This window comes from Patagioenas fasciata, chromosome 8, assembly GCF_037038585.1.
Source record: "Patagioenas fasciata isolate bPatFas1 chromosome 8, bPatFas1.hap1, whole genome shotgun sequence".
In the NCBI taxonomy this organism is placed as follows: Eukaryota; Metazoa; Chordata; class Aves; order Columbiformes; family Columbidae; genus Patagioenas; species Patagioenas fasciata.
In genome coordinates this window covers 29,692,191-29,720,005 of record NC_092527.1, presented here as the reverse complement: position 1 = coordinate 29,720,005, position 27,815 = coordinate 29,692,191, and the positions used below count along the sequence as shown (strand labels likewise).

The 27,815-nt window shown below is 43.0% G+C and overlaps 1 protein-coding gene across 4 annotated transcripts; it reads right to left on the bottom strand.

The window, feature by feature from the left end:
- Positions 1-44: 44 nt before the first annotated feature.
- PDCD11 (programmed cell death 11) lies at positions 45-27,749 on the bottom strand. 4 transcript variants are annotated; one of them, XM_065843574.2, is made up of 36 exons: positions 27,660-27,749; positions 26,723-26,834; positions 26,015-26,146; positions 25,668-25,835; positions 24,632-24,793; positions 23,898-24,021; positions 23,358-23,539; positions 22,793-22,900; positions 22,136-22,342; positions 21,707-21,831; positions 21,020-21,080; positions 20,169-20,315; positions 19,794-20,045; positions 18,718-18,861; positions 17,711-17,911; positions 16,973-17,143; positions 16,351-16,570; positions 13,939-14,091; positions 12,238-12,353; positions 11,539-12,056; positions 10,990-11,052; positions 10,405-10,513; positions 9,804-9,893; positions 9,387-9,489; positions 8,684-8,861; positions 7,973-8,029; positions 7,345-7,467; positions 6,924-7,046; positions 6,544-6,739; positions 6,251-6,373; positions 5,777-5,920; positions 4,495-4,745; positions 3,669-3,837; positions 3,243-3,396; positions 2,515-2,680; positions 45-1,984 (listed from the first exon to the last, which is right to left on the bottom strand). In XM_065843574.2, the coding sequence occupies exons 2-36, from the start codon at positions 26,822-26,824 to the stop codon at positions 1,813-1,815; spliced, it is 5,514 nt and encodes a 1,837-aa protein (XP_065699646.1). In that variant the 5' UTR covers positions 26,825-26,834; positions 27,660-27,749; the 3' UTR covers positions 45-1,812. The 4 variants fall into 4 exon arrangements, with proteins under 4 accessions (XP_065699646.1, XP_071668217.1, XP_065699645.1 ...); XM_071812116.1 differs by having other exon boundaries at positions 27,642-27,712; XM_065843573.2 differs by lacking the exon at positions 27,660-27,749 and adding an exon at positions 27,524-27,635.
- Between the last annotated feature and the right edge of the window lie 66 nt (positions 27,750-27,815).

The following is a 27,815-nucleotide window of genomic DNA, read 5'->3' as shown; positions in this document are numbered from 1 at the left end:
TAATAGCGCCAGTAGTCAAGAAGAAATAATACCTCAAAGGGATCTTGGTTTCTATCGCAACATTTATTTACATATTCTGTTATTTAACTAATTAATCCCCAAAAAAAGCACTATCATTGCAGCTGTGTTCTTAAAAAAAAAAAAAAAAAGCAGCAGCTGCTCCTAGATGTTGTAAGCAGCCTCCTTCTCTAGATGAGCAGTAAGCAAAATCTGAGTACAGTACTCTGCTCTCCCTGGGGGCAAGAAGAGAAATTAGTTTTTCTGGATCCCAACAGACTTGGGAATTAATTAAACGCTGAATCATTCAGCCTCGCCAACACTGGGCATTCACAGAGGCAGAACAGCAGGGTCCTGCAGAGCTCTGATTTTGAGTTCAGAGCACCTACCATGAGTAACACTCTCCAAGCTTGATATTTCAAAACTGGGTACCTGCTCACTCATGTATACATTGGATAATCACACCTGTTTGCATACCCTGCTTTTCCCCTTGCCTTCAGTTCTTAATCACTAAAACATGTTGCATCCACATCTTACTGGAGAGTTACAAGACTACAGATTGTAAGTCACCACCCCCAGCGACAGAGCCTACTTTAGTAACCACAATACTCGGCTTTTTTCAAGCACAAGGCTGGATTGGGGAGACTCTTTTCTTTTTCAGCAAAGAAAAAACATTTTTTTTCATTTTGCTTCATTGATTTATCTTAAAACACAACCACAATTGAAAAAATCACTATTTCTGTCATGAATCACTGACAATTGATATGAGAGATGGCTGTAAACATGGGATTCATCATAACCAGAGGGAGGTCATCCTTGCCCTCTACTCTGCAGTGGTGAGACCATCTGGGGCAATGTGCCCACTACTGGGTTCCCCAGTACAGGAGAGATATGGGCTTACTGGAGCAAATCCAGCAGAGGGACAGGAAAATTATTATGGGATTGGAGGATCCATCATACAAGCAGAGGCTGAGAGCACTGGAGCTGGTCAGCCTAAGGAGTAAGCTCAATGTGGATCTTATCTACATGTATAAATGTTTGACAGGAGGGTGCAGAAAAGGTGGAACTCTCTCTTCTTAGTGGTGCTCAGTGACAGAACAAGAGGAACTGGGCACAAAATGAAATACAAGGAATGCCATTTAAACATAACACTTTTTTTTTTTTTTTTTTACTGTGAATGTGGTCAAACACTGGAACAGGATCCCCAGAGAACTTGTGGAATTTCCATCCTTGGAAGAGTCAAAATGAAACCAGACATGGTCCTGAGTAGCCTAGTTTAGCTGACCCCTGCTTTGAGCAGGGGTTTGGACCAGATGATCTCCAGAGGTCCCTTTCAACCTCAGCTATACCACAATTCTGCATTGCTCTGCCAATTGTGAGGAGTACAAGGGCACTTGTGACAAATCTTTCAAAGTGTTAATTCAGCCAATGGCAAGAATCTTCTTTGACATCTCGACAAATAAAGAAATCAGTTTTAGGACATCACTGTACCTAAAAACAGTGGATCATAACTGCACCATTTCTGCAGGGAAAAATAACAGGTATTGCTGATGTTTGTATTGGTTATAAAACAGTCTATATTTAAAAACATGTCTTCAAAGTCATCAACAGACCAGGATTATTTGTAACATCTGGACAAAACTGCAAACATTTTTCAAATATTTTCCTTTGATTGCTTCTTTCCAGTTTGGTTTGGTCCTAGACCAACACTCTCCAGAAACTTGCTGTCCATCGGCAGTCACAGTGGAAGTCCACACCTCTCAGTTCCCACACTGCACGGAGTGCTGAGTCTCTCTGCTTTTCCTTGTGCCATACTTAGGTGTCAGCAAGGGAACTCTTGGTCTCCACATACTCAAGTGCTGCTCTTTTAACAGCCAAGACACTTTCTGCTGTACCAAATTTGTTCTCGTAATCCAGGTAGCGTTTAAAGAAGAATTTCATCTTCTTTGGTGCCAAACTCATGTGTATGACCCTCTCAAAGATGTCCCTGCAAGAAACCAAAGTGATTCAGATCACTGTGTTGGTGACAGCACTCAACATAAGCCCTGTATCCTGCCTTTGAACAAAGAGCAGGAAGTCTGGGGACATTCAACCTGCTGTGAAGTGCTGGTGCTTGAAGAAATATATTCCTGATAACTGGCCAAAACCTCCAAGTAGAAGCCTTCTATTTGCTTGCTGAACTCTGAGGCTGCTGGTCAACTTAAGCTAAGATCCAGCCACCATATTTGTTTGACCCTGCATTCATTAAGTGGATGTGGCTGGATCCATAATGTGGGAAAGCTGGACTTCCTCTGGTCAGCTCTCAAAAAGAAAAGAAAAAAAAGAGAAGTTTCTCCATTTTTATGTTACAAGATACACAAGCGTTCGGTCTTACCCGTCAGAAACAACAAGGCAAACTCTTTGCTCTGCTCTTGGAGGCCCTACACAACCTCATGCTGCAGGGTACCTCTGCTCTTTCCAGGGATTGCTCCAAGCATTGGACTCTGCCCCCTCCCAGCCTGCTGTAGCACAACTCACCGCACTTCCTTCTGGCTGCCCTGTTTGATCATGATGTCCATGTAGATGGACCAGATGTCTGTCCGCTTGGGATAGCTGTTGAGGGTGCTCTCAAAGAGGGCCTTGGCATGTTCCGGGTCCCCAAAACGGAACTCCAGCTGTGCAAACCTTGAAATGACATCCACATCTGGAACAAGTAATGACACATTAGGGTACTACAGCAGCCCTCTTCCCTATAAAAAATCACAAGTGATAATTACACAGAAGGGAGGCAGGCACAGAGACAGCATCATCTCTACCCAGAGACAAAAGGCACTGTTGTAAAGTGGTTCTGGACAAAGGTAGCACTAGAGTGGGAGAGGGAAGGGTCACAGTTCACTTCCCATTTCAGCTCTTTGCAGGAGACAGAAGTTTAGTCTCACATCCAAAATGCATCTTTGCAGCATCCATGGGTAGCCCCACAAACCCAGGACTAGACCAGCTGAACTCTTCTAGAGAGCTGTAAGACTCAGTATCTTTTTAGCTCTGGGTTCTTTGCTTTTGCCCATCACAGCATATTTTATTACAGGAGGGTTTAGCTTTGATATCCAGGCTGACACAGTCAAAGGCAGCATGTTTAGTACCAACTGGCCACACTTTCCACTTATTTCTAATATTGTCACAGGCAGAGATATCAGAGAGCAGCCCAGTTAATGGAGACACATGGTCAACACTTGGGCCACATCATGAACAGGAAGGAGAGTACTTACGTTCTTTGGTGGGCAAAGCTTTGAGTGCACGCTCCAAAAGCCTGTGCGTAGCCTCAGTCTGGCCTTGCTTCAGAAGGAAAGAGGCGTATTTCAGCCACACGGATTTCTCCTGACGGAAACGCTTCAGCATCGTGTGGTATAATTCTTCTGCTTGCTGGGAGGGCAGACTTGTGTTAGATCACACAGGTTCATAATAAAGCCTTGTAGTTTTAAAATTCTTACTCTTGGCCCAGGTATCTCCAAACACTTATAAGAGAGAAGCCGATATCAATAGTTCCTTGTCCATGGTCAATCATAGCTATCAATCCCAGTCAGGAACAAGACAGGCTTAATGTCTGACAACTGGAAGCTTATACAGGGAGCACTGGTAGTTTACTGGCATGATTGAATGGGATACATGCCTGGGACCTGCTTGCACCATCTTACCTTGTACTTCTCAGAATTGGCATAGATGTCACACAGATGCTGGAAGACTTTCAGAGGCTCATTGTATTGAACAGCCCTCTCAAAGACTTTCATCAGTGTCTCCTCGGTACCATACATATTCTCCAAGTTCAGCAGAGCCACCCAGACATTCAGCTTCTCCTGTTCTTCCCTTTAAGCAGATGGGAAGAAGAATATTTAGCCTTTTATCAGTCTTCATCCAGCTTTTTGCAAATCACCCTACAAAGATGCACTGACTTGAAGCCTGCCTGCAGGACAGATGAAGTAGGGGAGCATACTGCTCACTGAAACACAACTTTTAGAATAGAGCACAGCAGTTATTTCACACTACAGCTTTTGATCACTGCTGTCTGTAATTAAAAAAAACAAACACGTGGATGATTCAAGAAAGCACAATATACCTAATCATGCTGTAGAGATGTTTAAACACACAAGAGTGCAGCCCTATAGAAAAAGCCACAAGAGTTGCACAGTTTGTTTCACATTTTGATTTAAGGACAACATCATTGACAGCATTATGCTCCTCCAAACCCTCCTGACCGCTCAGAAGTATGTCTTTGCTCAGTGATACCTTGGGCAGTTACTGCGCTCATGACCTGCAGCAAGTCAGCTGCAGGTCAACTGTGGTGACTCAGGCCGGGCCTTCAAAGGGCCAGCTGACAACTGCTACCATTTCATCCTTTTCAGCTCACCAAAACAGACTCTGCCACTCCACACATGTGCACACACACCAGTGCTCTTCTCCCACCACAACTGCTCTGCCATGATTTATTCTTTGGGGCAAAGAAAGGCAGAGCTCTGTTACTACCTGAAGCAAATTGTTTTAAGTGCTCTCTCTGCCACAGCTCTGGCCTTCTCAATCTCAGTAGCCTGGAGGTGGAAAGCCATGTACTGCAGCCAGAGGATGGAGCTGTTGGGACTGCTCAGCACCAGGCGATCAAAGTCATCTGCTGACTGCGGCTGTCGGCTGGGGTCCATCAGAGCTGCCTCTAATTTGCAGAGCTCCTTCTCCTTCTTCTGCCTTTCTAGCTCCTTCTCTTTCTTTGTTCGCTTCTTCAGCTGAAAGAACATAAAGGCAGGCACTTCATGGGGGAACAGACAGGCTCAGCTAAAGCACAGCCAGGCCCCAGTATGCCCAAGGCTAGGTAGTTTTCATAGGAAGAGATGCAGCCAGTTGTTTAAGACAGAAGGAAAATGGTACACACACCCCATGTCTTCACAGTTCACACCTCCAAGAAGAGCAGCGGCACATGAAATCCCATTTATTTTAGGACAATACACTGAGGGATCAAATACTTCTACTACTGCACACCAACTGCAGGACTCACACTTCACCCCTCCCTCTCATTCTTTCGTCTTTACTCTCTGGGCCAGTGCTCAACACCACCACCACCCTCCGTAAAAATTCAAGATACATGGAGAGAAATTGTGCAAGTCACTGGGGTGACTTGGGTCTAAACTGGGAACTGACAGTATCATCATTCTCTGCACAAGGCAGCTACACCTTGGGCAACAAAGCATTGGCCATGGAAAGCCTTTAGAGAGGTGAGCTCTGAGGGATGGGAAATCCTGAAGAGTAACTCATGAAAGCAACTCACAAGTTTGCTTGATTTTGCTCAATTGCTCATACTGGAAAACTCTTCTAAAAATTACAGCATGAAAGAAGATTTTTGTCATGTTTTTCTAAATAAGAGGACTAAAATTTGAAAAGTTTTTTCACCTCCAGGAAAATTTCCTGTAAATTTACAACACTCAGAAAAATAAAAAACAGACCTGACACCAAATAAAAAAACTTTACTTTCATGAAAATGTTTGTTTGATCCTAATTTTTTTTCTTTTTGCATGTCAACATGAGAAGCCCTATTTTCATACAGCTATGCTAAATCAGGACCTTTTCTCCTCTGCTTCAGAGATATCTGCTGTTAAGCCCAGTGCTGGCAGTAGCTAAGGTTGTTCTGTATTAGCTGCCAGAGATGTTCCCTTGAGTTAAAAGGCTTTGCTCCGGGGGCAAACAGACAGGCAAATACTGAGACACCTCATTGCAGCCACCATGTGGTGTCTTCTGTGCAAGCAACATTAGTACACAGTACCTTCGACTGCGGATCCTCCTCCTCTTCGCTCTCTGAGCTCTCTTCCTTCGGATTCAGCACAGGTATATCCATTGCATTCATGTCCTCATCCCAGGTGAAGCCTGTGGAAACCTGCAGCCTGGGAGCTTCACCAGGTTTCCTCATCTGTTTGGAGGACGATAGGGAACGCCGTGGTTTCAATGCTAAGTTTTTACACAGAGATCAGACACCTGTTTTCTTGTGGCTTCCCTCTGGCCAGTACTACTGACTTGTGACACTTGGAAACAGCCAACCAGTAAAAACACTAAACTTTGGTCACCTCTACTGTAATTTAAACTTGATCCATCTCAAGCCATTTTCAGATGACACAAACACCAGTTTGTGTCACTCCTATTTGTAGTTTATCTGGTACTTATTGTCATCCAAGTGAAAACTGACACATCTCAATAGGGCTGGAAATCATGTCAGACTCAGATTCTCCTCCAAACTTCTCACCTTTGATTTCTTTTTAGCTGCTTCTTCCTCTTGGTCATCATCCTCCTCCTCCCGGTAATATACCTCAATTCCACTGTCATTTTCATCTGCTGGGCAGATCTTCCTTTTTTTTGGTTTTGCCTCCTGCAACAAAAGGAAATGAGTGGACAATGGAAGGCAACAACTGGGGTGAATCTTAAAGGCAATTCTGATCACTATGAAACGAGCCTGACAATAGAGAGGATGGTGCCCAGTGCCCTAGTCCCTTGGACCAATCAAGTCCTTCAGCACGTCTTCCACAATCACATCCATACCTGCTCACTTTCAGAGTTTCCTCTTCTCCATTTTGTCTTCAGCTTAAGCTCTTTTTTCTTTTCCTTATCATCTGCCTCTTTTTTCTCTTTCTCTGCACCGTATCGTGGTAGGCAGAGAGATTCAGGCAAGACATTTGGCATCCCAGTGTCCTCAGGCAAGAGAGAGAGCTCAACATGTTTTTCTTTTCCATTTACACTATGGTACATTGCCAGGAGCAGCAGGAGAGAAGAAAAAGAAAATCAGAGCATTTTTAACAACTACAAGGATATGAATATCTTTAAAATTTTCCTGGCTTTTATCCTCCCTCTCTCCATCCTCTCCTCCTCTACCACTTCCTTTCTACTAATTCATGGCCCCTTTTAAAGAACATTGGACCTACCCAAGCACCTTAGCAGTGAGCAGCTTTCCTTCAGGCAGGTATTTTTCATATAAGGAGTGCTTCTGTACAAAGTAAGGGGAAACATTCTGGAACAGGATTCGGCCCAGAAGAGAAGTGGACAAGCTGAGAAGAGGAGGAAAACCAAAAATAAGTATTCCATAGTGGGGAAAAAAGAAAAAAAAAGTGCAGTGACTAGATCTGTGGCACCACCAGTTCTACATAGCGTTGCCCAAGCTTTCCCTTACTTTAACTCAAAAGGCTCGAGAAAGCAGCAATGACATCTTGGTTCCCATGAGGAAATTCATTTTGCAACATTGCATCATGCCAGAGGTCACCCCCAAACAAGATTCCAGAATCGTACATTCAAAATAAATTCTCCAAGACCCCTCATTTCCCAGCATAATTTTTTTATGCTACTCACCCGAAGAATACACCTGATGGAGTGACTGATTTGACATAGCCTCTCACTAGCTGGCCTTTTTCAACATCATTAATACATGTTATTTCAACATCCTCTACTTTGCTGTTGCTCTTCGGGTTTAGCCTAAAAGAAAACAGGTTAGAAGTTAAAGCATCTATCTGAATATTCCACATTCTGCTCTGGCTGTCAACAAAAAGAAATCAGTATTAACAACAGCTAGTATTTTCTGGAAAACATAGCAGATCAGAGACACCTTTCATTTTATTCAAATGTACTAATGGACTCTCTGCATCTCTGCCAAGCTACACTTAACACTGAAGAACAGACATGCTGCTGTAAACAAAGCCAAACAAAACAGATCAGCCTGGCTTCCTCTGACACCAAGAAACTGAGGAGACTAAAATGCTGTCTGAAAACCCGCACAGCATTGACTTTGGGGATTTTTCCACTTATTTCTAAGATACTTCATTCCACATGGTTTATGCATTTTTGTCCCATAGAGAAGAAAAAGCAAGAGGCTCAGTTTTAAGAGACATTTAGGACTAAGTCTGCTGTTTAATCAAAATGGTTAAAATGCATCTGAACATTAAAAAGCAGGAGATCAACAGTCTGGAGAGAAGTCACATACCGGGATTGCCGGAGAGATAAGTGAATTTTGCCATTCTCATTGGATAGGATGTAACACCTGCATGGCAGAGCAAGGGGAGAAAACAAAGCTTTTTTACTTGTTAAAAAAGCCATAAGTAGAAAACAGATATTTTCACTAGTAGAATGAAGCTCTAGAGGAAACAAACCACTCTGTCCCCCTGGAACACTTGCTGTCTAACACAAATCAGCATGATACAACAGTTAATGAAACCAGCTAAAGGGTTTTTTGAAACATATCTACTTTCTTTACCCAGTCCTATTGCAAGTATAAAAGACTTAAAAGATTGTTACAGCTGAATCACTTGGCCTGTTGCACTCTCCAGCATTCCCAACAAGTCTGTGAAGTAGAGAAATGCAATTACTTGTGCATTACAAATGTAAAGACAACTGAATTGTCAAACAGCCCATAGAACCACAGCAGAGCTGGGATAACTGGTCTCACTCAGTCCCATCAGCATCTTCACTAAGAGATTAGCTACTCTCAAAACATGGTCCAAGACGACAGCTGAAAAGAGGCTTTTTCATACATGGAGAACACAAGACTTTGACTCAAATGCATATAAGGTCATAAATCAGTATTACTTCTTAGCTATAGACTGAACCTAGAGTCATTGCAGCAAAAAGCCTGCCACCAAAGGAAGAATATTTCTAAGCCTTACAGCTTGAAAGAACAAGAAAGAGAATTACTGACCTGACAATCTTGCCAACTTTGAAGTCACCCAGAGGATTCTCTGTGTAAGTATCATTCAGGTGAAAAATGCTGACTTTGCCAGTCTTCCCACCTGGCAGCGCAATGGTCAAACCAATGTGTGGAGTCACCTTTGTTACCGAGCCTACAGTGATGGTGCCCTGCTCCAGTGACTGAATTCCTGGAAAAAGGGAAGGAGGAAGAGGGCTTCATAATATTCCAAAAGTATGCAACCAAAGCAACAAGGGTAATGAGTCAGTGAAGCCAATTTTAGTTGCCTAGTCACATATTAAACCCACTAACTTCTGGTAAGGGGCAGGCTATGCACTCAGTTCACAGCAATGTTTGCCTCAGCAGCCCAGACAAGGTCCCCTATAGTTGCACAGTTCCAGGATCCAGAATAATTCGCAGATGTCGACAAGTGTACCATCTCATGTTTGAAATCAGAAGGGAAAGTTTTCATAAGGGCTCAGAGAAGGGCTTCAGTCTGAGACAGAAGGAAAGCGATTCTTTAGTGTAAAGGCCTGACTTCTCTTGCCCTGTGTGCTGCTACATCTGGGTCAGGGTCCCAGGGGTTAGTTCTGTCCTACAGGGAGGTACAGCTTGTTTCTAGAGTGTAACATTTTCACCTGAGAGGTCAGTGCAGTTCCACCTCTGAGTAAAGAATCATTTACAGTGGGGTCCTGCTGTTAAGGCTCCACTATACCTGTGAGTGACAAGCAGAGCTTTGTTTCGGTGACATCTGTTCCAGTCACTGTAGCCGATATTGCCTGGCCATTTTTGAAGCTCTTTTCTGGATGTTTTAAGACCTGAAAGAAAACACAGATTTCCACTTATTACCAGAAAAGGAGCTTGGCACAACTCTGATTGGTGTTTCTCATACGAAGCTTTACACTTTCTACACACATCTTTGATGTGTACACTTGACTGACAGCTCAGCATTGCTTCAATGACTCTGTCATCCTGAGACAAACTCGCTACAGGCATCATACTCACTTGTCAGTGAGGGGCAGCGATGCTGAAAGGGCAGAGCACGAGAGCATGAGTTCAGATGGATGTCAAAAGTGTCTGCAGTCGTTACTTACAGCCATGTGCACGTACCTTATCTGTAATGGCCTCTTACCTTGGTGTTCAGAGACAGCAGCAGATGAGGAACTCTTCCTCGAATATCAGGGGCAACTTCTACTTCCAGCCAATTTTTGAGGATGTTATACTGAGAAGACACCAAATAACCAGAGAAGATACCATGAGACCCTGGGAAAAAAAAGCCGCCTCTGGTGGATTCACTCATTTTTAAGACTAGAAAGAGCTCCTCCAGCCTTGGCTCTTGCACCAAGCAAAATTGATGATTTGGCTTCTACTCTAATAAGGACAATGCTGCTGTGTTCACAGGCAAAAGCACAAATGGGATCAGCAGTGAGCGTACTTAGCACTGGTAGCACACACAATTTCTCAAAGCCAGTTCACTAGAGGGCAGGGTGGGAAGCATCTGCTGGCAACAAGCAAGCACGCTGAAGCGGACGAGCCAGCTCAACTTTGTCAAGTATAGAAAATGTGACTTTCTTCTTCTACTCATCATACAAGACATCACACTTTGCACAAGACACTCTCACAGTTAATGAAGACCACAGTAGTGTCAGTGTTTAGGGCTGAACTAAGGCCCCTGAGGTCATCCCCACTTGCTGCCTCCCTCAGCACACTCCCTAGGAAGACTCTGACCTCACCTTTTTCACAAAACAGGTGACTGTCTGTCCAACATTGTAGAGTCCAGCTTTCTTGAGGGCATCATCTTCTTTAAGGTCCACCATTGCTGTGACTTCCCCTTCTATTTCACTGTTTACAAAAAAAGGAAGAGGACAACAGTAAGACATCTTTGGTCCTAATGATGACGATAGGAGTTAGAAACCCAAGAGATTACGGTAATCCAGTACTACTGTGACAATGCCTTTATGACATTCATCCCTATCCCCTCCCCAGCTGCATCCTTCTGCAGGGAATTCATTCTTCCCTGGGCTTAAGAGTGAATCCTTCTGACACAAACAGACATAACAGAATCGAGACTGCCAGAATCTGAAGCCAAAAGGACATTCAAAGGAAATTGTGTGCTAAGAGAACACTGAGAGATTTAACACAGCTCCTGGACACCAGTTAGTGTGAAAGAGGGAATAAAAGGCCTTGCCATACTGCATACGTGCAGAGCTTCTTGCTCATGGGTCAGCCTCTTCACAAACAGGAGGAACAAGGGAGGGAACCTACAAGGATATAAAGTTGGTGAAGCATCTGCAGACACCACAGAGCCAAACACTCACCTTGGTCGAATGCTGAGCTCCGGAATGGTCCGTGTGAAGTGCGGATGGGTGATGGGCAGGTACCTATAAAACAGGAAAAGGTTCAAAGTTTCTCATGATCTCCCCAGGCCCCAGTCACCTGTAGTCCCTCTGCATTGGCAAGAAAACAGGTGTAAGCCCCCTAAAACTACCAAAGCCTCTGAGTTCCAGTTCTTTCTAGTACTATTTCAGTGGCAATTTGAGTACCCAAAATACTCTGGCAAATTCAGCCCCTGGGGCCAAATCCTGCTTGTATTTAAGAGTTCCACTGGACCTTAAGAGTTTAGACATCATTTTTTTCTTGTAATTCATACTCAAAATAAATACAGTGACACAGGTAGAGACCTAATTCACTGAAACCTGCATCTCATATAGAATATAATAACAGATTTCCTCAGGCCTCAACTACTCCAGCAAGAATAGCTGTAACAGTATCTGGTGACAGAGGGAACAGCCTAGATCATCTGAACTGAGTAACTGTTTCACCCCTTGATTCCCCCAAAAAGTAATATTATAAGCATGTTTTCCCACCTGTGAGTATTCACATCTCTGCCTCCAATGACTCGGGCAGTCACCTTCTGTCCAGCTTTCAGAGTATATGTTGGAAAAGAGCCTATGGGCACTTCATCCAGAATCCGGGATGCATGGATTGAAGCTGTCACCTTGTCATCAACAGCAACTGTCACATGGGTTGGTTTGACGGATTTAACAGTACCAGTAACAACATCTCCCAGGGAAAGCGAGTGTTTCACAGTAGGAATCATCTCTTCTAATGCTGTCTCAGATTCGTTCCGGACTCTTACAAAAACATTCTTCTTTCCTGGGCCTAGTACTGCTAATAAGACTCCGTGGTCATTCACCTTCGCTACTTTTAAGGTTGCAGAGATTGTTTGTCCCACCTTCAGTTTTTCTGAGTCAAAGCGGAAGGTGTCATTGAAGTGAGAGGCTATGGGGACAGCTGCCAGCTGGCCTGTTTCCAGAGACACGATGGCAAACTCTTCTGCTACGTGCTGCACGACAGCAGAGTGCTGGGAGTTCTCTGTGACCCGCTAGACAAAAATGAAGATAGTGACTTACTCTGCTGAGATTTTGATTCCCTCCACTACCTCCTCCTGCAGTTCTGAAGGATGAAGCAGCCCCCTCCTGCCCCTCCCACCCCCCTCAATTTATTAATCACCTGGAGTTTGACAGATTAACAGAAACACACAGATCTAAAAACGGAACACATACTTGCTTGGCTCTTTTTTTTAACAGCTCTTCCCGAAGAGAAACATACACCTTGGATGTGAGGGCATCCACATGCAGAACCACTGCCTTTGTTTTCTCACCACAAACAATACTTTTGTCTACAAATGAGAACAAGAAGATTTATCTCTTGATGACAGTGAAGAATTGTGAGCAACCGAGCTAGTGGCACATGTCAGATAGGAAGTGTTGCCTGTGGTTCAGTTTAATTTCTGAAGACCACAACAACAAAGACTATGCAGTTACTAATTGTAACCATGTTACTGTAACAAAGTAAACTTAGCAGCCAGATGTATAAATCATCTCTTCAGGAAGAGAACAAATTTCTCCAATGTTAATGGCAAGGAGGAAAAAAAAAAGGGTTTTTTTTTATTCAGAAAAAGAGTCTGATACTTTTATGGAAGAACTAAATCGCCTTTATGAAAATGCACCTCTTAAATAATACAGACAAGGCTGATTAAACACAAATTCAAGGTACAATAATAAAGGTTTTGGAAAAGATTATGCTAACATATGCACAAAAACATCATCAATCTACCTGTTGCTGAGGAAACAAAGAAATTCTTCTGAATGCAGGAGTACTGGATTATTAGTCCTGCTGAAGTTAGCAGTTTAGATTAGTTTCACTGGTTTATTCGTTATCTCAGCATGTACGTTTGATTCTGCATACTATGGCACTTTTCTGCTTTAATTTTTGAACTGCAAAGTACAGAAATTGCCATCCTGTTTTAAAGTCACATTGATTTAAAAGAAAAATTAACAGCAGTTTCAGATAGAACATGCTCCAAGGAACATGTTTCTAAAGTAAGAAGAAAAAAAAGAGTAAGCTGCCTTTCAAACACTGACAGGCTTGGGGCATCGATCACCCCTCCTGGAAGCCTGTGCCAGTGTTTGATCACCCTCTCGGTAAAAAAAAATGCTTCCTTATGTCCAATCTCAACACTGCACGCAGTACTCAAGATGAGGACGCACCAACACTGAACACAGGGGGACAATCTCCTCTTTTGCACAGCTGGCTGTGCTGTTTGATGCTCCCCGGGATGGGGTTTGCCTCTTGGCTGCCAGGGCACACGCTGCTGACTTGTATGGAGCTGCTGCCACCCAGCATCCCCAGATCCCCGTCTGCAGGGCCGCTCTCCAGCCACTCCTCACCCAGTTTATATTTGTGTCTGATGTTACTCCATCCCAGGTGCAGAATCCAGCATTTAGACTTGTTAAATTTCATCCCATTAATCATAGCCCAATGGTCCAATCCATCTAGACTGCTCTGTAAGGCATCTTGTCCCTCAAGAAAGTCAACAGCACCATCACCAAACTTGCTAATGGTGCGTTCAAGTCCTGCATCCAGATTGTTGATAAAGATATTGAACATAACTTACACTAGGACTAAACCCTGAGAAACACCACTGGTGACCAGTCACCAGCCAGAAATGAGGCCAAGATATAATGGATGATTAAGTCCAGTTTACAGATGGTGTAACAGAGGCACAGGTAGGTTTAAGCGATATCTTCTGAATTGCACAAATGGGCTGGCAACACATCAGGAAACTAAACTACTCCTTAAGCCCATCCCTAGTCTGATCAGACTCCTCCCATGTTGGTCCCTCAGCAGAGTTAATTTCAGGACAGAGGTTTCAAACTCCAAGAGTAAAAACCAAAGCAAGGAGTCAAAGAAAAGACCCTCACCTCCTAAATGGTAGCGAGTGGCTGTCACAGTCAAGCCTGTGACACAGTTGCCGCTGAACAGTGCTGAGCCATCGTCCTTCACATCCTGCACCACCAGCTGCAGCTGCTTCCCAGGCACCAGTTCACAAAGGGCTTGGGCCATGCTGGACTCTTCTAAATAAAGGGAGGAAAAAGTGAGAAATCTGTTTCATCTATGCTGTGTCTTGGCAAAACAAAGACAGCTTTCACATTTGCTCAAGAAAGCATGAACAAGAATTTATATCCACCACTATAATAAAAAACAGAGTTTGGACTCCTGAATCTGTAGAAAGGGAAAGAGGTAAATTCTAAGAATAAGTCAAAGTAGAAACACTTTTGAGAAACTGAGGATTTGATAATTTTGTAGAGAAGATTTTCCAATCTTATATAAACACTGTCACACAGCATTGCTTGTAGAAAACAGGTGAAAGCAAAACAGATTACTGCTAAAAGCGCAAACCAGACCTGTCACTTCACAATTACAGGAAACAAAACATCAAACATTACTGGATATAAAAAGAACCTAAAAAAGTAAAGCTAGAATTTGATAAAAATACACTGAAATATGTCCAGTATTCCTAACACTAGAAAAACAGCACATGAGAAAACCTTTGCTTGAGGACTCGTTCAGCAAACCTGTAATACAAGTAGGCAAATCCATCTGTACAAACTGATCCTCGTGTGAATACTAGTTTAGGTTATCACAAGCACTCAAGTGCCAGCATAATTACCCTTGTACTGAACCTAGTAAAGGCATCACTACAGATTCTAGTTGAGCAGACTTTTGTACCATGAGGTTAGTAGGAGCAGTTCCTGACTGCCAGTAAAAAACAATGTTAGTGTCCTTCACTGTCATAGTTAAACAAACACTATTAGATGAAGGTAGAAATGGTAATTTCTCAGCAGTTATGAGTTACCAGCAAATAGCGCATGCACACATATAATACATTATTATTCTTGTCAATCATTCTTCGTTATTTTGATGGACAAAGCTGGTCCCATTTGCTGAAATGCAATGAGCACCTGCTGCCTGCAGTGTATAACAGGCAAGTAAGGAAATTCTTCTTAAATCAAAGCCTTCTAACCCTCCAAAAGCATAATTAACTTTAAACAGATGTACTGTTCTTCAGAGCATCAGAGGACAAAAGATAATGGCTTTATCATCACAGGTAACTTGCCCAAACTTTCTAATGTCACAGCAAGTGACACTGATGTACTGACTCAGGCCACATCCAGTTGTCTTCTGTCCTTCCATCACTTTTGAGTACAGAGAAGAATTGACATGATGTTTATTCTGATTCTTACATAGCATGTAAGCACTCCAGTGCTGTTTATCCTGAACTAAGTAATGAGCAGTGACAAGTCTTAAGAGCCTGTTTCTAATGCATGACTTTGTACACAATGAGAGCTTCTCATATTGCTTATCATTGTTCTCTTTTCAGACATTTGGGGTAATTCAGGTTTGGGCACTGGGCAGCCTGTTTTCCTCCACTGCTGCTTTGTGGCAATTGACTCAGACACACAAAAATACGTTCATTCTGGACTTCCATAAGTCATTCTTCAAAAAACAAACAAACATACATTAAAAAAAACACACACCAAAAAAAACCCACCACACAAACAACAACAAAAAAGGGCAGCAAAACCAAAATCCAATAGAAAAAACATATGCCTAGACCTCTGTTGGCAAGTTAGATAGGTTTCACAGGTTTGGCCAATATCCCTCATACTTTTAAACTCTTCAGAGTTTAATTTCTGTTTGTTGACCACAAGAATCAGGTCAAAAGACTAAAGCTCTTAAAATACAAGAACATAGAGTACTAAAAATTAACCATTGTCAGATTAAAAATAAATAGACAATTCTTCATGTAACACAATTAAACAGTGAAACTACTGCCACGTCTCAGTCAACTTTCACATCGGTTCATAAAGCAATTACAATTATTCACACCAAAAAAAGTGTCGCAAGGCTGGAGAAAAGCTTTGCTCCATAGAACACCCAATCTCACCCTGGCCTTCCTTACCTTTCATAGGCCCTGCAAGGAATTAATCCTTTAGCACCATTGCACATCCCTTCCTCTTTTAATATATGATCCTCACAGTTCATCTTTTTATCCCCTTATTTTTAATTCTCTAAACTTCAATCTGAAATCAATGTAAGAAGCCTAGAAGACTTCAGTGAAAAGAACAGCTTATTTGGCTTGTTCTGAAAAAGCCTCCTTGTCAATGGCAGACACTGCACACACATCCTTCTAATAAGTCCTCTTGGAAGCCAACTCTTTGCTTGAACTGACCTTCCTTTCACTTAAAAGAAAATGGATTTCCTTTTCTGTTCCTCTGTAGCCCTTTTTTTGTGATATGATCCCTTTTAGCAGAACATGTGCAATCTATTACCTCTTCTTCTCAGCAAGTTCCTGATTTCTTTCATCTCCTTGAAATACTGATTCAGCAGGGTGAAGCTCTCTGCAGCAGAATCACCTGAGCTGCACTCTGACACCTTCAGATTGAGGAGCACACGCTGCTTCTCCTCATCAGTGCTCATCACCTTTGCGATCACAGTCTGTCCCACCACAAAGTGGTCCTTGGTGTCCGTCACAAACTTGTCACTCATGCTCTGCGAAAAGGAAAGAAAGGGGTAAGGGTTACTGAGCACAGCTGCTAACTACCAAGCACCTGAAGTGCTTTTCAGAAGAAGGGTTTGAGCTAAGACTTCATGAAAATGCATGAGAAATTAACAAAGATAAACAAAAAAGCCATCAATTAAAATTAATCACTGAAGTCACAAGAAATCCACCTTTGAGGCTTAAGCTCACTTGCATAAAGTCCTTCATTTTGTTTTGAAAGTGAATTAAAACTCAGACCTAAAAGCAGCTTTTACCCTACTCGAGGAAGCTGTATAAACGGAGGATCCACAGAACTATTGTCCCCTCCTTGTTATAGTTCCTCTGCTAAAAGCCATGTTTCAAGCATGTCTGATTGCACACACGCTGCTTACTCAAGTGAATGCATCACTTACCACTTTGGGCGCCAGTCCTGTTACACCAAAAGGGAACTCCACGAACACTCCAAAGGGCATCACATTCCTCACATAACCAGTCAGCAGCATCCCAGGCTGGATTTCAGGGAAACTTCTCACAACTTGCTCCTCCTGTATGGCAGAAATCACTGCAGACTTTCTGCTCAAGATCTGAACAACCAGTTAGGAAAAATGGGAAAAGATGGATAAAAGGAGCCTGATGCAGAGTAAATCTCTTGATAGTGTTAACCATTGGGGCTAGAGCACTTTTTGCAGGCTAGACAGTACAGGAGCTCAAAATCCTGCAATTCATTTTATCGTCTTGTTCTCTCTACAGTAAAATTTAGCAACCAATGTCTCTCAAGCTGCTCAGTATTGAAGATGTGTGATTCTCACTAGCAGAAATGTCACCTCACTAATACTTCCATTCTAATTTTTGGTATAAAAGCAGCAAATTTTTTGCTAAGGTTGTGATACGTTTAACAGTCCGGAAGTTGGTTGGGAAGATCAGCCAATTCACAACCGAGTCCTGGTTCTGATGGGATTCTAGCAGCAGCTGAGCCTCACTTTTAACACAAGCAGTTTATGACTCTTTGAAGCATCACGAGCTTGACAGGCACTTCCAGTTCAACACACTAACTGGTGTATCTTCTGTTTATTGCAGATACTTTGGATTCACGACAGATAACTCCTTCCCCGCCCCTGCTTTATTTGATTGGTTGAGGAGGCAAAGGATACAATATGCTCTCCTTTGTCACTTAAGCACATCATTCCAGGCAGGACATCTCCCTCTTGAAGACAATGCCACAAAAGCTTGCAGTTTGCCACAAAGTCAGAGAGGTGAGCTGTGGGAATTGAGGCTACCACATTGCCTTCATCCTCTAAGATAGAAACTTCGAGCCCGTTATCTTTCTTCTTCAAGACTTTCACATCAACCATCTGTAAAGAGAATGAATACAGTGCTAAAAAATTCCAAATGTCTTTGAAGTCATCCCTTTTGATGCACAGGGTACCAAGTGCTGCACTGCTGGGGCTCTGATATGGCCTCCCAGCTACCCTGTTTCCCCAAAAATAGAACCTACCCAAAAAAACAAGCCCTAGCATGATTTTTCAGGATTTTTGAGGATGCTCAAAATATAAGCCCTACTCCAAAAATAAACCCTAGTTACAGTTCATTAAAAAAAGTCAATTTAGATAGTGTCCAGGCAGTTATTCATGTATAAAATGGATGCACATTTTGGACCAAAAACGGTATAAGACCCTGTCTTATTTTCTGGGAAACAGTGTATATATGAGAAAATTTCATATCACCAGGGCTGAGCCTCAAAAGCATGCCAACACTGATACTAAAATAAAAATAATTCTAAGCTCCCAGAGAAATCCAGAGCTAGAAACATTCTCTCAGTTGTGACTTTTTATTTGAAGGGTAAAGGGAATAATTTAAACAAGATTAGAACTGTCCTGTTCCTGTATTAGCAGTATCTGCACGGTGCTAGAAAAGTGTGTTCTTTCCAATGACAACAGCATTTCAGAACATTACTCTGAAGTTATCTTTTTTCCAGGGAGCAAAAGCAGCTGCTTTTGGAGTGAGAACATCAGCAGCAGCCAGAATAAGAAACGCACATTTATGCTAGTTCCTGCCCACCAACAGCTTTTCTTGAAGTAAAGTTGTTCAAAGCGATACCAAATTGTTTGGAAAAGAAGTAGGAAAAGGCAAAAAAGTGAGCAATCACTGAATTCAATACCTCTCCTATTTGATATTTCACTTCCTGTTTCTTCTTTGGAGTACATTCCTTTTTGTCCTCTGGAGCAGGCTTGCTTGATAACCTGAAGGACAACAAGAGTCTTTCCTGCTCAGGTTCACATTTTAAGACCATTACTTTGAGAACCTGCAGCAAAAAAAGATAAAACAAGTTTCATTCAGCTGATCCTTCTCCTCGGTGTGCTACCACCCACAAAACGAGACATGGATATGCAGATGGAGCACACTACTCCCTAACAACCAGGATAGCCGACCAGTGACTTTAAATTAACCGGTTCAACCAGAGACAAATGTTCTTCTAATCACATGTATGGAAAATGAAAGTACGTAATCATTAAATGATCTGTATGTGGTGAATCTGTAGCAGAGCTGAGAATAAAATCCAGATCTCCAGATTTGCAGTCAGAAACCTTGACTTGAAAATTACCCTTCTCCTTAGCCAGCCAATAAGCAGCAAGTTTAAAGACCAAAAAACACCAAACAAAAACCACACATCACACAAAACAAAAGCTACAAAAACCACAAACAAAACAAAAACAAACAAAAAAACTCAAACAAACAGAGGGCTGAGATTTCTATAAGCTCACCCACAACAAAGACATGAACTTGGTGAACAGCACGGTTCCCAGAGTGCCATGTTTGAGATGTACAGGATTTGAAATAAACAGGAAAATAAGAGTAATGCAGAGGCAGAAAACCTCATCCCTTTGATTCTGCAGATAAGAGTTTTAACTTCCTTAGAAGACACTGCAGCCTAGAATTCCAAACTTCTACTAAGATCTCAATAATTCAACCAAGTGTAGTCCCTGTATCACATACCACGGTGCCTCCTGCACACCAGAACAGAGAGGGCCTAAAAACAAAGACAGTTCTGTGAAATACTCAAAGCTGCCCCTTTCACAGCCTAATCTGTTTAAATGGAGCATGACTATTACTTAAAGCGAATAGACATGGACACCCCTTGGTGCAGCTCCAGGGGAAAACCCATGTTGAAGCCAACTCGGCTGCAGATTTCTCTTTTGCATTCAAACATAAGTAATATGTAGGTACATTAATTACCTGGCCTTCATGGAAGACTTTATCTGGACAAGATATGGGTTCTGAGCTCAGCTCATTCTTGGGTACCAGACCTTTGACATCATTGTAGAACTTCACAATGCAGCCAAACTCCCTCGCACACACCACAAAGCCGTGTGTGATCAGACCTGGCTTTGCATCTTCATAACTGGAGACGACTGGAAGCTTCGATTGGACAAGACTTTTCTTTAGAGTAAGGATCAGCTTCTTTCCTGCAGGATTGCACTCTAGCACCTAAAAGAATGGAGTACAAGAAGGTACAAAAGGCATGTCTGCCACTGTCTGATCAATCCAGCTGCCAAATACTCGGAACAAAGGAGTGCAAAGCAGCTGAAGACCCTGCCTGGCAGCTCTCACCCGACACTTGACTTCATCTCCTATGTTGTACTTCTTCTCAGGCTGCTTCAGGATCACATCAGCGAGATGCAAGGATGGCACAAGCCCTTTAATCCCATCAGTCACTTTCACATGCATCCCAATGGGTTTAAATGCAAACACTTTGCCCTAGAACCAAAAACAGGGAAAAGATCAGTAAATTCAGCATGAAAAGCAGACTGTGGACAGGTAGGAAACAGCCAAGACATTGTACTACCTATTATTACCAAATCTAATCACGCTCAAAAACAAAAAACCAAAAACCCACAACTCAGTGCAACCCACACTCCAGCCAACCAATCTGACCTGTTAACTTTTATACATTAAATAAGGTTGCTTTACAGCCTCTTTTCCTGAAGCGCAGGCTACTTCTAAAAAATCCTAATTGACTCTGGCAAACTAGAGTTGTTTCCAGAGACATATACAATACAGTCATGACTCCAACATAAGAATGATCACAACTGCGTAATCTTCTGCCCATCAGCTGATTGTGATGGTCCACACATGAAATTCTACTTTGAGTGCAAGGCAAGTTTTAATCTCTTTCACAGAAGTTTTTCTAAAAATGTATTTGTTGCAATAAATAAATGACTGCCTGTGGCTAAAATTGTACTGCCTTGGCAGCATCATGAATGGAAACCTGAACAAAACACAGAAAGTATAGCATTCCACTAATCAAGTCTTGCAAGGAGAGGTTTTTTTCTCCTCACTTTAATCTCACTAGTCTGGATCAGAAGTTGAATATACATACTAGGCAGAGGAAATGCACATTAGCTAGATCTGTTCTAAATATAATGGCCACAAAATAGTGTGTCAGTCCTTCAGAAGCTCACCTGCACCACATCCCCCGTGTGGATATCTTGGTATTGCAGAAACCGCGCTTCAATGATCTTACTAGGAAACAGACACAGCAAGAGATGACCAATCAGTTGACTTGAAGGAAACTCAGGATCTTTGCCTTATGCCAAATATTCATTATTACACGCACCCTCCCACCCCACCCAGTGCTCTACAACTCAAGAGTTCTGTGTTTTACCCCAACCAACCCACCTCCCAAAACCAGTCTCTGGACATAAAGCTCAGGGAGGTTCACCAGGCTCCATTCCAGGTGACAGCCACACAGTTATGCCCACCAGCCATAGCTCCATGAAAAGGAAGCCCATTATGGGCATTGCTTAAAGTCATGTAGATGGAAATACTAAGAGGGAGAAGCTAAATGGGCTGGGACTTGGAAGACCAAGGTTCCATTTCCTCTTCAGCCTCCTTTGACGTGATATCAGCAAAATTAATTTAGTCTCCCTGTGTCTCAGCCCACTGGCTACACTGATGGAGTCCCAGTTCTCTATAGTATGGGGAGTATATGTGAGATGCCCAGACAACCTGGCACGAGCCAACAGAGATACAAGCCAAAAACTCCAAATGGCAAATTCCAGCCCAGCAAACCAAGGCAGTATTTTCCACTCTTGACTAAAATTTTTGAATCCTTCAACCAATTTTCTTGAAGACTCTATGAAACTTACTACTTCAGAGATACAATATACATCTCATCCATCAGGCTGTAGTCAATGATCCGACATTTATGTTTGCATCCTGTCTTAAATGCTGCAGGTTTAAAGGATTTTCTTGTTTTTGAAAGATGTTTCAACTACGAAAAAAAATTACAATTTAGTGGTTGTAAAATTGAAGCAATGATAAAGCATCTGACCCAATCATTCCTCTAACACTCGCTCTGTGCAGCAGGTTTCACCAGTTCTTCCTCAACAGCTCTCCTACATTCCAACCAGCGCAAAGGGAGGTATGATTCAGCACACACCTTCCATGCTGTCCTAATTCTGTTGTATTTATCTCAGAAAGAATATTAAGGTGGAAAGCAAAACCTCATCCTAGCCTCCTTCCCCAGGAGGCAAAGACAGCTATGGAGGGACTTCCCTCACTGCCCTGGTACTGACCCGTGCAAACGCAAGAGTGCCATCTTCAAACTCAAAGACGGCACCAAACTGCTTGTAGAAAGCTTTCACTGTCGACTCCTCCACCACTGCCCCCACGCGATCACTGGGGAGCTGGTTTGGGGATCCCCCGGGGTGGAGGAAGGCTGGCCGCAGAGTGAGCCGCACCACCTTGGAGGTGGGGTGGACAGAGAGGATGCAAGCTTTCACCTGGGAGAAGAGAACACACTCATTAAACAGGAGTATGTACACAGAAGAGGACAAAGGCACATTGCTCATGTTTTTAGACATTGTGCTTGATATCTGAACTCTTTGTCCATGTACAAGCACTCCCCAATATTGCTACAAAGACTCCAATTCTAGCAGCTTCACTGACGAGGGACTATTGCCTCTGTCTGTTGTTTCTGGGCTAGTCTGGTACATGACCACACAATAAATTTTCTATCACTTGCAAGTCTCTCATGTTTCCCAAATAAGTCTTACATTACCCCAGGAATGGCTTTGCTCTTTACAGCTGTAAAGCAATCATAATAGCAATTCAAATAAAAGATAATAAAGACAGCTATCATCAGTGAGATTTCAGAGATTATTCCACTGAAATGTTGGAGAAGAGATGTTGCAAGCAACATAGCAGCTCCAGCCACCCTTCTCTCTCCTTACCACTTGATCTGGAGAATAGTTCATGGATTTCTCTGGGTCCATGTGTATGAAATCCACAATGCCAGTGAAGGAAGACAGAAAGCTCAGCTTCATCCCCAGTGGGGACACCTAGAAAGGGGAAAGAAAAGACGCCAAAAAAATCTGCGCTCACGGTCAATGCCAATCAACAAGCGCATCACAAGAGACAGAAATCCGCTAACAATTCTGCTTTCTACGTTATTTTGCAAAAACACTCCTTTAGTTTTTCAATAATGCTATGCTTACTCTGAAGAGTACTGCAACCTGTGGAATACTTTTCCTAGGCAAAAGCCAGAGAAGTACAGAATGGATCCTGTTCTGCTTCACGCTTCATCACCAACTCCAGGTGGAAGCCTTTATACTCATAGCATCACATCCAGGACAGGGATCAGACCTTATGGGAATGACAGTGTTTGCTTCTGTAAAGTAATTGAGTGCAAGCACAAAAATTTCCATGGCATAAGCTTCCATCTGTACTTCACATGACTCCTCAGCTTCAGCAAAACCAAAAAATAACCCAAAACAACAAACCCAAACCAGAGCTTACCTTCTGCACTCGAGCTTTCACCACCAGCCCTGGCAATAAATTTGAGAGCGTCCAGTTCTGTTGCTCTGTTGCAAGGGATGCAGCAACCTCTGATCGGTCAATGGACAAACGGACCACTCTTCCCTCGTTCTTTACTTCCACAATAACACAGTTCAGGTTCTGGCCTATTTTCAAGTCAGACCCTACAAAGACAAGTCACAGCATAAAACCTGCACAAGGAACACTCAGGAATTCCCTTCCACTTTTTCCAAAGTTTTTTTGCAGTTCCCTGTATTTTAAAAGTTAGAACTCCTCTCAATCTAAGTGCAGGCTACTGCCAGCAGGGATGGATGGACTTGGAACAGTAACAGCCTGTCAGAAAACAGGTTGAAACCCAACGGCTTGTTGCAGACCAGCCACAAAACTGCTATTTCCAGCAACTTGCAATGACTCCACCAATCTCATTGAGGTGCACTAACACCACAGATAAAACAATCTTTAATCCCTGTCATTCTCCAACTCCACTTTAAGCCCAGCAACTCCTCCTGCACTCCTACTTACCTCTCTTGATCGCTTTGATATAATTTTGGGCTTTCTGACGAGGTAGGAAAGCATGAGTCCCACTGATTCCAATATCAATGATGTAGCCATGGTCTTCCACACTAGACACAAAGCCAGAGAGCAGCTGTTGGAGGGAAGCACAGAAACTGAGTAACATGACAAAACAGCTGGATCTTCAAAGAACGAACATCTGGTAAGAGATTCTCTGCCCAAATACTCACTTGTTTCGTAAGGACAGAGAGAGAAGATTTCCAGAGCAGCAGAAAGAACACTACATTCTTTCTTACTACAGAGCTCATTTGGCAATGCGGTCTCAACTCTATTGTCATCTGACTATGCACATATAGACCTCACAAACCAGTAAGGAAAAAAAATTGGGATGCTCTAAAGTAGCAGGTGCACATGCCAGCAACCATACAGGTGGAAACACAAAACCGAAACATCTAAGCACCTCTGCAAAGCAGACTAAATAATATTCTCTGCATAAATAACATAGAAACCTACTCAGAAATAAGTCCTTAAATAACTTGTTCATATTGAAACAGAATCGGGTGAATGGATTTCATGAGCAACAACCTAGAACCAAGACCCAGTACTGCTCTCTCCTCCCATGTCTCTTCCACAGCAGGAGCAATTCTTCTCTGATCCCATGCAAAGACGAACAGAAATGTTCCCCCACGCACTGTGCAAGCACCTCCAAAGCCCAGAGCCTGTGACAGACCCAGAATACATACCATGCCCGATGCAAGTGCTGAAGCATTCAGACCATTATTGACCTTCTTGGGGTCGATTGATAATTTGATACTCCGACGTCCATCAGCACTTTTCTCAATGCTGGTTATGATGCACCTGACTAGTGTTCCTGGAGAATACATGTCTGAGAGCGAATTTAAGTCCTGACCAGAAAGATGACCAAGAAAGAAACATACAAGTTTTACAATACTAAATAATATAAAAAGGCCAAAATTTGTTACTGAAGTAGTTTTTGAAATCAAAACCTCATAGGGAAGTCCTGTTTCTCTGTCAACACTACAAGAGAAGACAAGAAATGCCACAAACACCAGGCTCTCAATATAGAACCAGGGATGACCTTACAAGACATTAGCAGGCTTTGTTTAAAAAGGAATACTGTGGAGGCCAGAGTCAGCAGGTTGCAGCTGCAAAAACATCTGTACAGAGCCAACAGTGACCCAAACCTCACTTCTACCTTCAGCAAGGAAAACCATCACCACCAAAAGGCTGGCACACCAGCAGATACCACATCCCACACCACCTTGGAAAAATTTCTGGAGTGCTGACACCAGAGAAACAGGATAACAGATCACTCCCTCCTCATGCTTTCTAACAATCAACATTATCAGGAAATCACAAAGTGTGCTTGGAAAAGCCAGTTCCAAACCAAGGTCAGCCCACATTAGCACCACACAGCAGCATGTCACATGCAGCAACACACAATTAAATGGCAAAGACAGTGCTAATCCCCACATCATCTTCCAACCGCTTCCTCAACTTCTTCCCCCAATTGTCTACAGCCCGGATCAGTATTTAGCTTCAGCAGCAGACAGACAGCACAAATCCCTTCATGTTCCACAGGCTATGAAGTTCACAGACTATTTAGCCAAGCCTAAGGCACTGCAAGTGACCAAATTCAAGTCAGATGCAAGACACCAGAAGCCAGACTCCCACACAAGACCTCAGGGTTGGTTCTGAGGTGTTATTAACACTCCCAAGCTCCCAGGCACAAATCACAGCCCCAGGCCAAGGTCTCACCTCCAGGAGTTCTCCTTGGGCCACCTGCTTGCTCAGCATTTTGCTGTAGGTGTCACTGATCTGCGTGACTGGCACAAACCCTGTAAGTCCGTTGGGCAAGCTGATGATCAGCTCATAGTCACTGACCTCTTTTATACAGCCAAGGAGCAGCATCCCCTCACAGAGCACCTGGGAAAGCAGGAAGAACAGCATAGGGTGGGTATCTTGGCAAGTCAGTGAAAACAGGGTGGTAAAAACACTTTTGTCCTGAATCACTGATGTATTTTACAGGTTTAGCAAGCAAGAACATGTTGTTTTGAGACAGCCCAGAAGAGAGATGCAAACAAAATCAAACAATATCCACAAACCTCGATTGTGAGTGGTTCAATATTCAAAACACTGTCTTTAGCTACAGCTGTCTTGTCTGTCTTGAACTTTTTCTGCTTTCCTTGATCCCTTTGGCTCCTTTTTCTTTTCTGAGATTTTTCTTCATGGTGAACCTAAAGTAGATTGTAAGCAGAGGAAAAAATAAAAGTGGATAAAGAGATCGACTTTGCGCTAAGGCAGAACTCTGCTGCCCAGAATAAAATTAGAAGAAAACACTAGCATTGTAGGAAAAAAAGGAGATCAACCTTGGTAACTGCTATATGTATACATGCAAATCATCCAGAATATCTCCTTTTGGACTGATGGAGATCATTTATAGAACTGTGAATCTTGCGCATGGAGAAGAGTGGCACAAGTGATTTGCACCACGCTCTGCTGACAGAAAAAGACAGACCAAATGTAGTCTGTATCCACTAACACTCCCCTCGCTGCACAAGCACCTCAGGATAAGATGCCTGTGGAAAGCTTAAGAGCTAAAGCCTGACTGAATAATTTTGATTGAACTTTTCCTGTCATCACATTCAACATGCATCAGACAGCAGGGACCTTCAGGAGATCAGAAGAAGGTGGATGCCAGCAGTTATCTCTTTCTGGAAGCCCCTTCTATAGTTTACTACAGAAAGAAGGGACTGGAAAGACTGCAGGTCATATTCGGAGAAGATTTAATCAAGAACATGAAAACAACATACATCAAACAAATTGTCCCGCTCTAACTTTGAGTTGGGTGTTTTTCCCACTGTGGGTTTTTTCTGGATACCCCCTCGAGGAAAGTTTTCTTCCATGGATGCCATGCTTGCAATTCTATAGGACAAATGACAAAACAGAGATTAGATTGCAGTTGTTATACTTGTTCCTCACAAACACTGAAGAGACATAAGAGTGAATTGCCCTCAAACCAAGAAATAGTTTGGATGGCTACTTCACAGTTAATCAGTGACAAAACAGAAACTCATGTCCAAACATATTTAACATTTTACTACATTTAAGCTTTGCAATGGTCCATCTAAATATGCACATCCCCAACACTTTTTACTATTGCCCAATTCTACTAAAACATTAATTTTTTAAGGCGTTTAGTTGCACACAGATATTCATAAAACCACTTTAGCCATAAGTTTCCTGAACAGATCTTCGGTATCTTCAGTGGACAAGCTGCAGTTACCAGCTTCAGTCACGAAGGAGAAAGTGAGTGAAACACGAAGTTTCACTGCATTTTTACTTCTTGGAAACCACCCTTACAGGTTAATACGATAGGATACAACTTTGTGTAAACTCTTTTTGTATATATTTGATACGTTTAATCTGACTACGTCTCGTTCAGTAAACAACACCTGATCAGATTGCACTGCATGTACTATTTATCACTTTAGCCAACAGCACTTCCACAGAAACTGGCACTAAAACACTACGTTGCCAAATTTAAAGTAGTCTGTTAGACACACAGAACTCCTTTAAACATGAAAGCACGTGATAAAACTAGAGTCCCTCACGGTTCGCTCATCACAGGGCTCGCGAAGCAGCAGAGACCCCTCCCGCGGCCGGTAAGCGAGCTGGCTGCACCGGCCACGCCGCGCGGCTGGGCCGGAGCTGTGCCCGCAGGGGCCTTACCGCCCGCAGGGGCCTTACCGCCCGGCCGTCGCCGCTCCAGCCCCGCCGCCGCTCGCTGCTGTGCCGGGCGCCGCACGCTGGCACCACGGCGAGGCAACCGGAAGCAGCACGCGGGGCAAGGGAGAAAGGGCAAGCGGAAGCAGCGATGCCGCTTATCAGCCAACCAGCAGGAAA

Coding starts and splice junctions, on each gene's coding strand:
- PDCD11 (XM_065843573.2), bottom strand. Junction 24,794..25,667: donor CCCAAGGAGAACTCCTGGAG/GTGAGACCTTGG, acceptor CTTTCTGGTCAG/GACTTAAATTCGCTCTCAGA. Junction 11,053..11,538: donor AGAGATGTGAATACTCACAG/GTGGGAAAACAT, acceptor CCTGTTTTATAG/GTACCTGCCCATCACCCATC.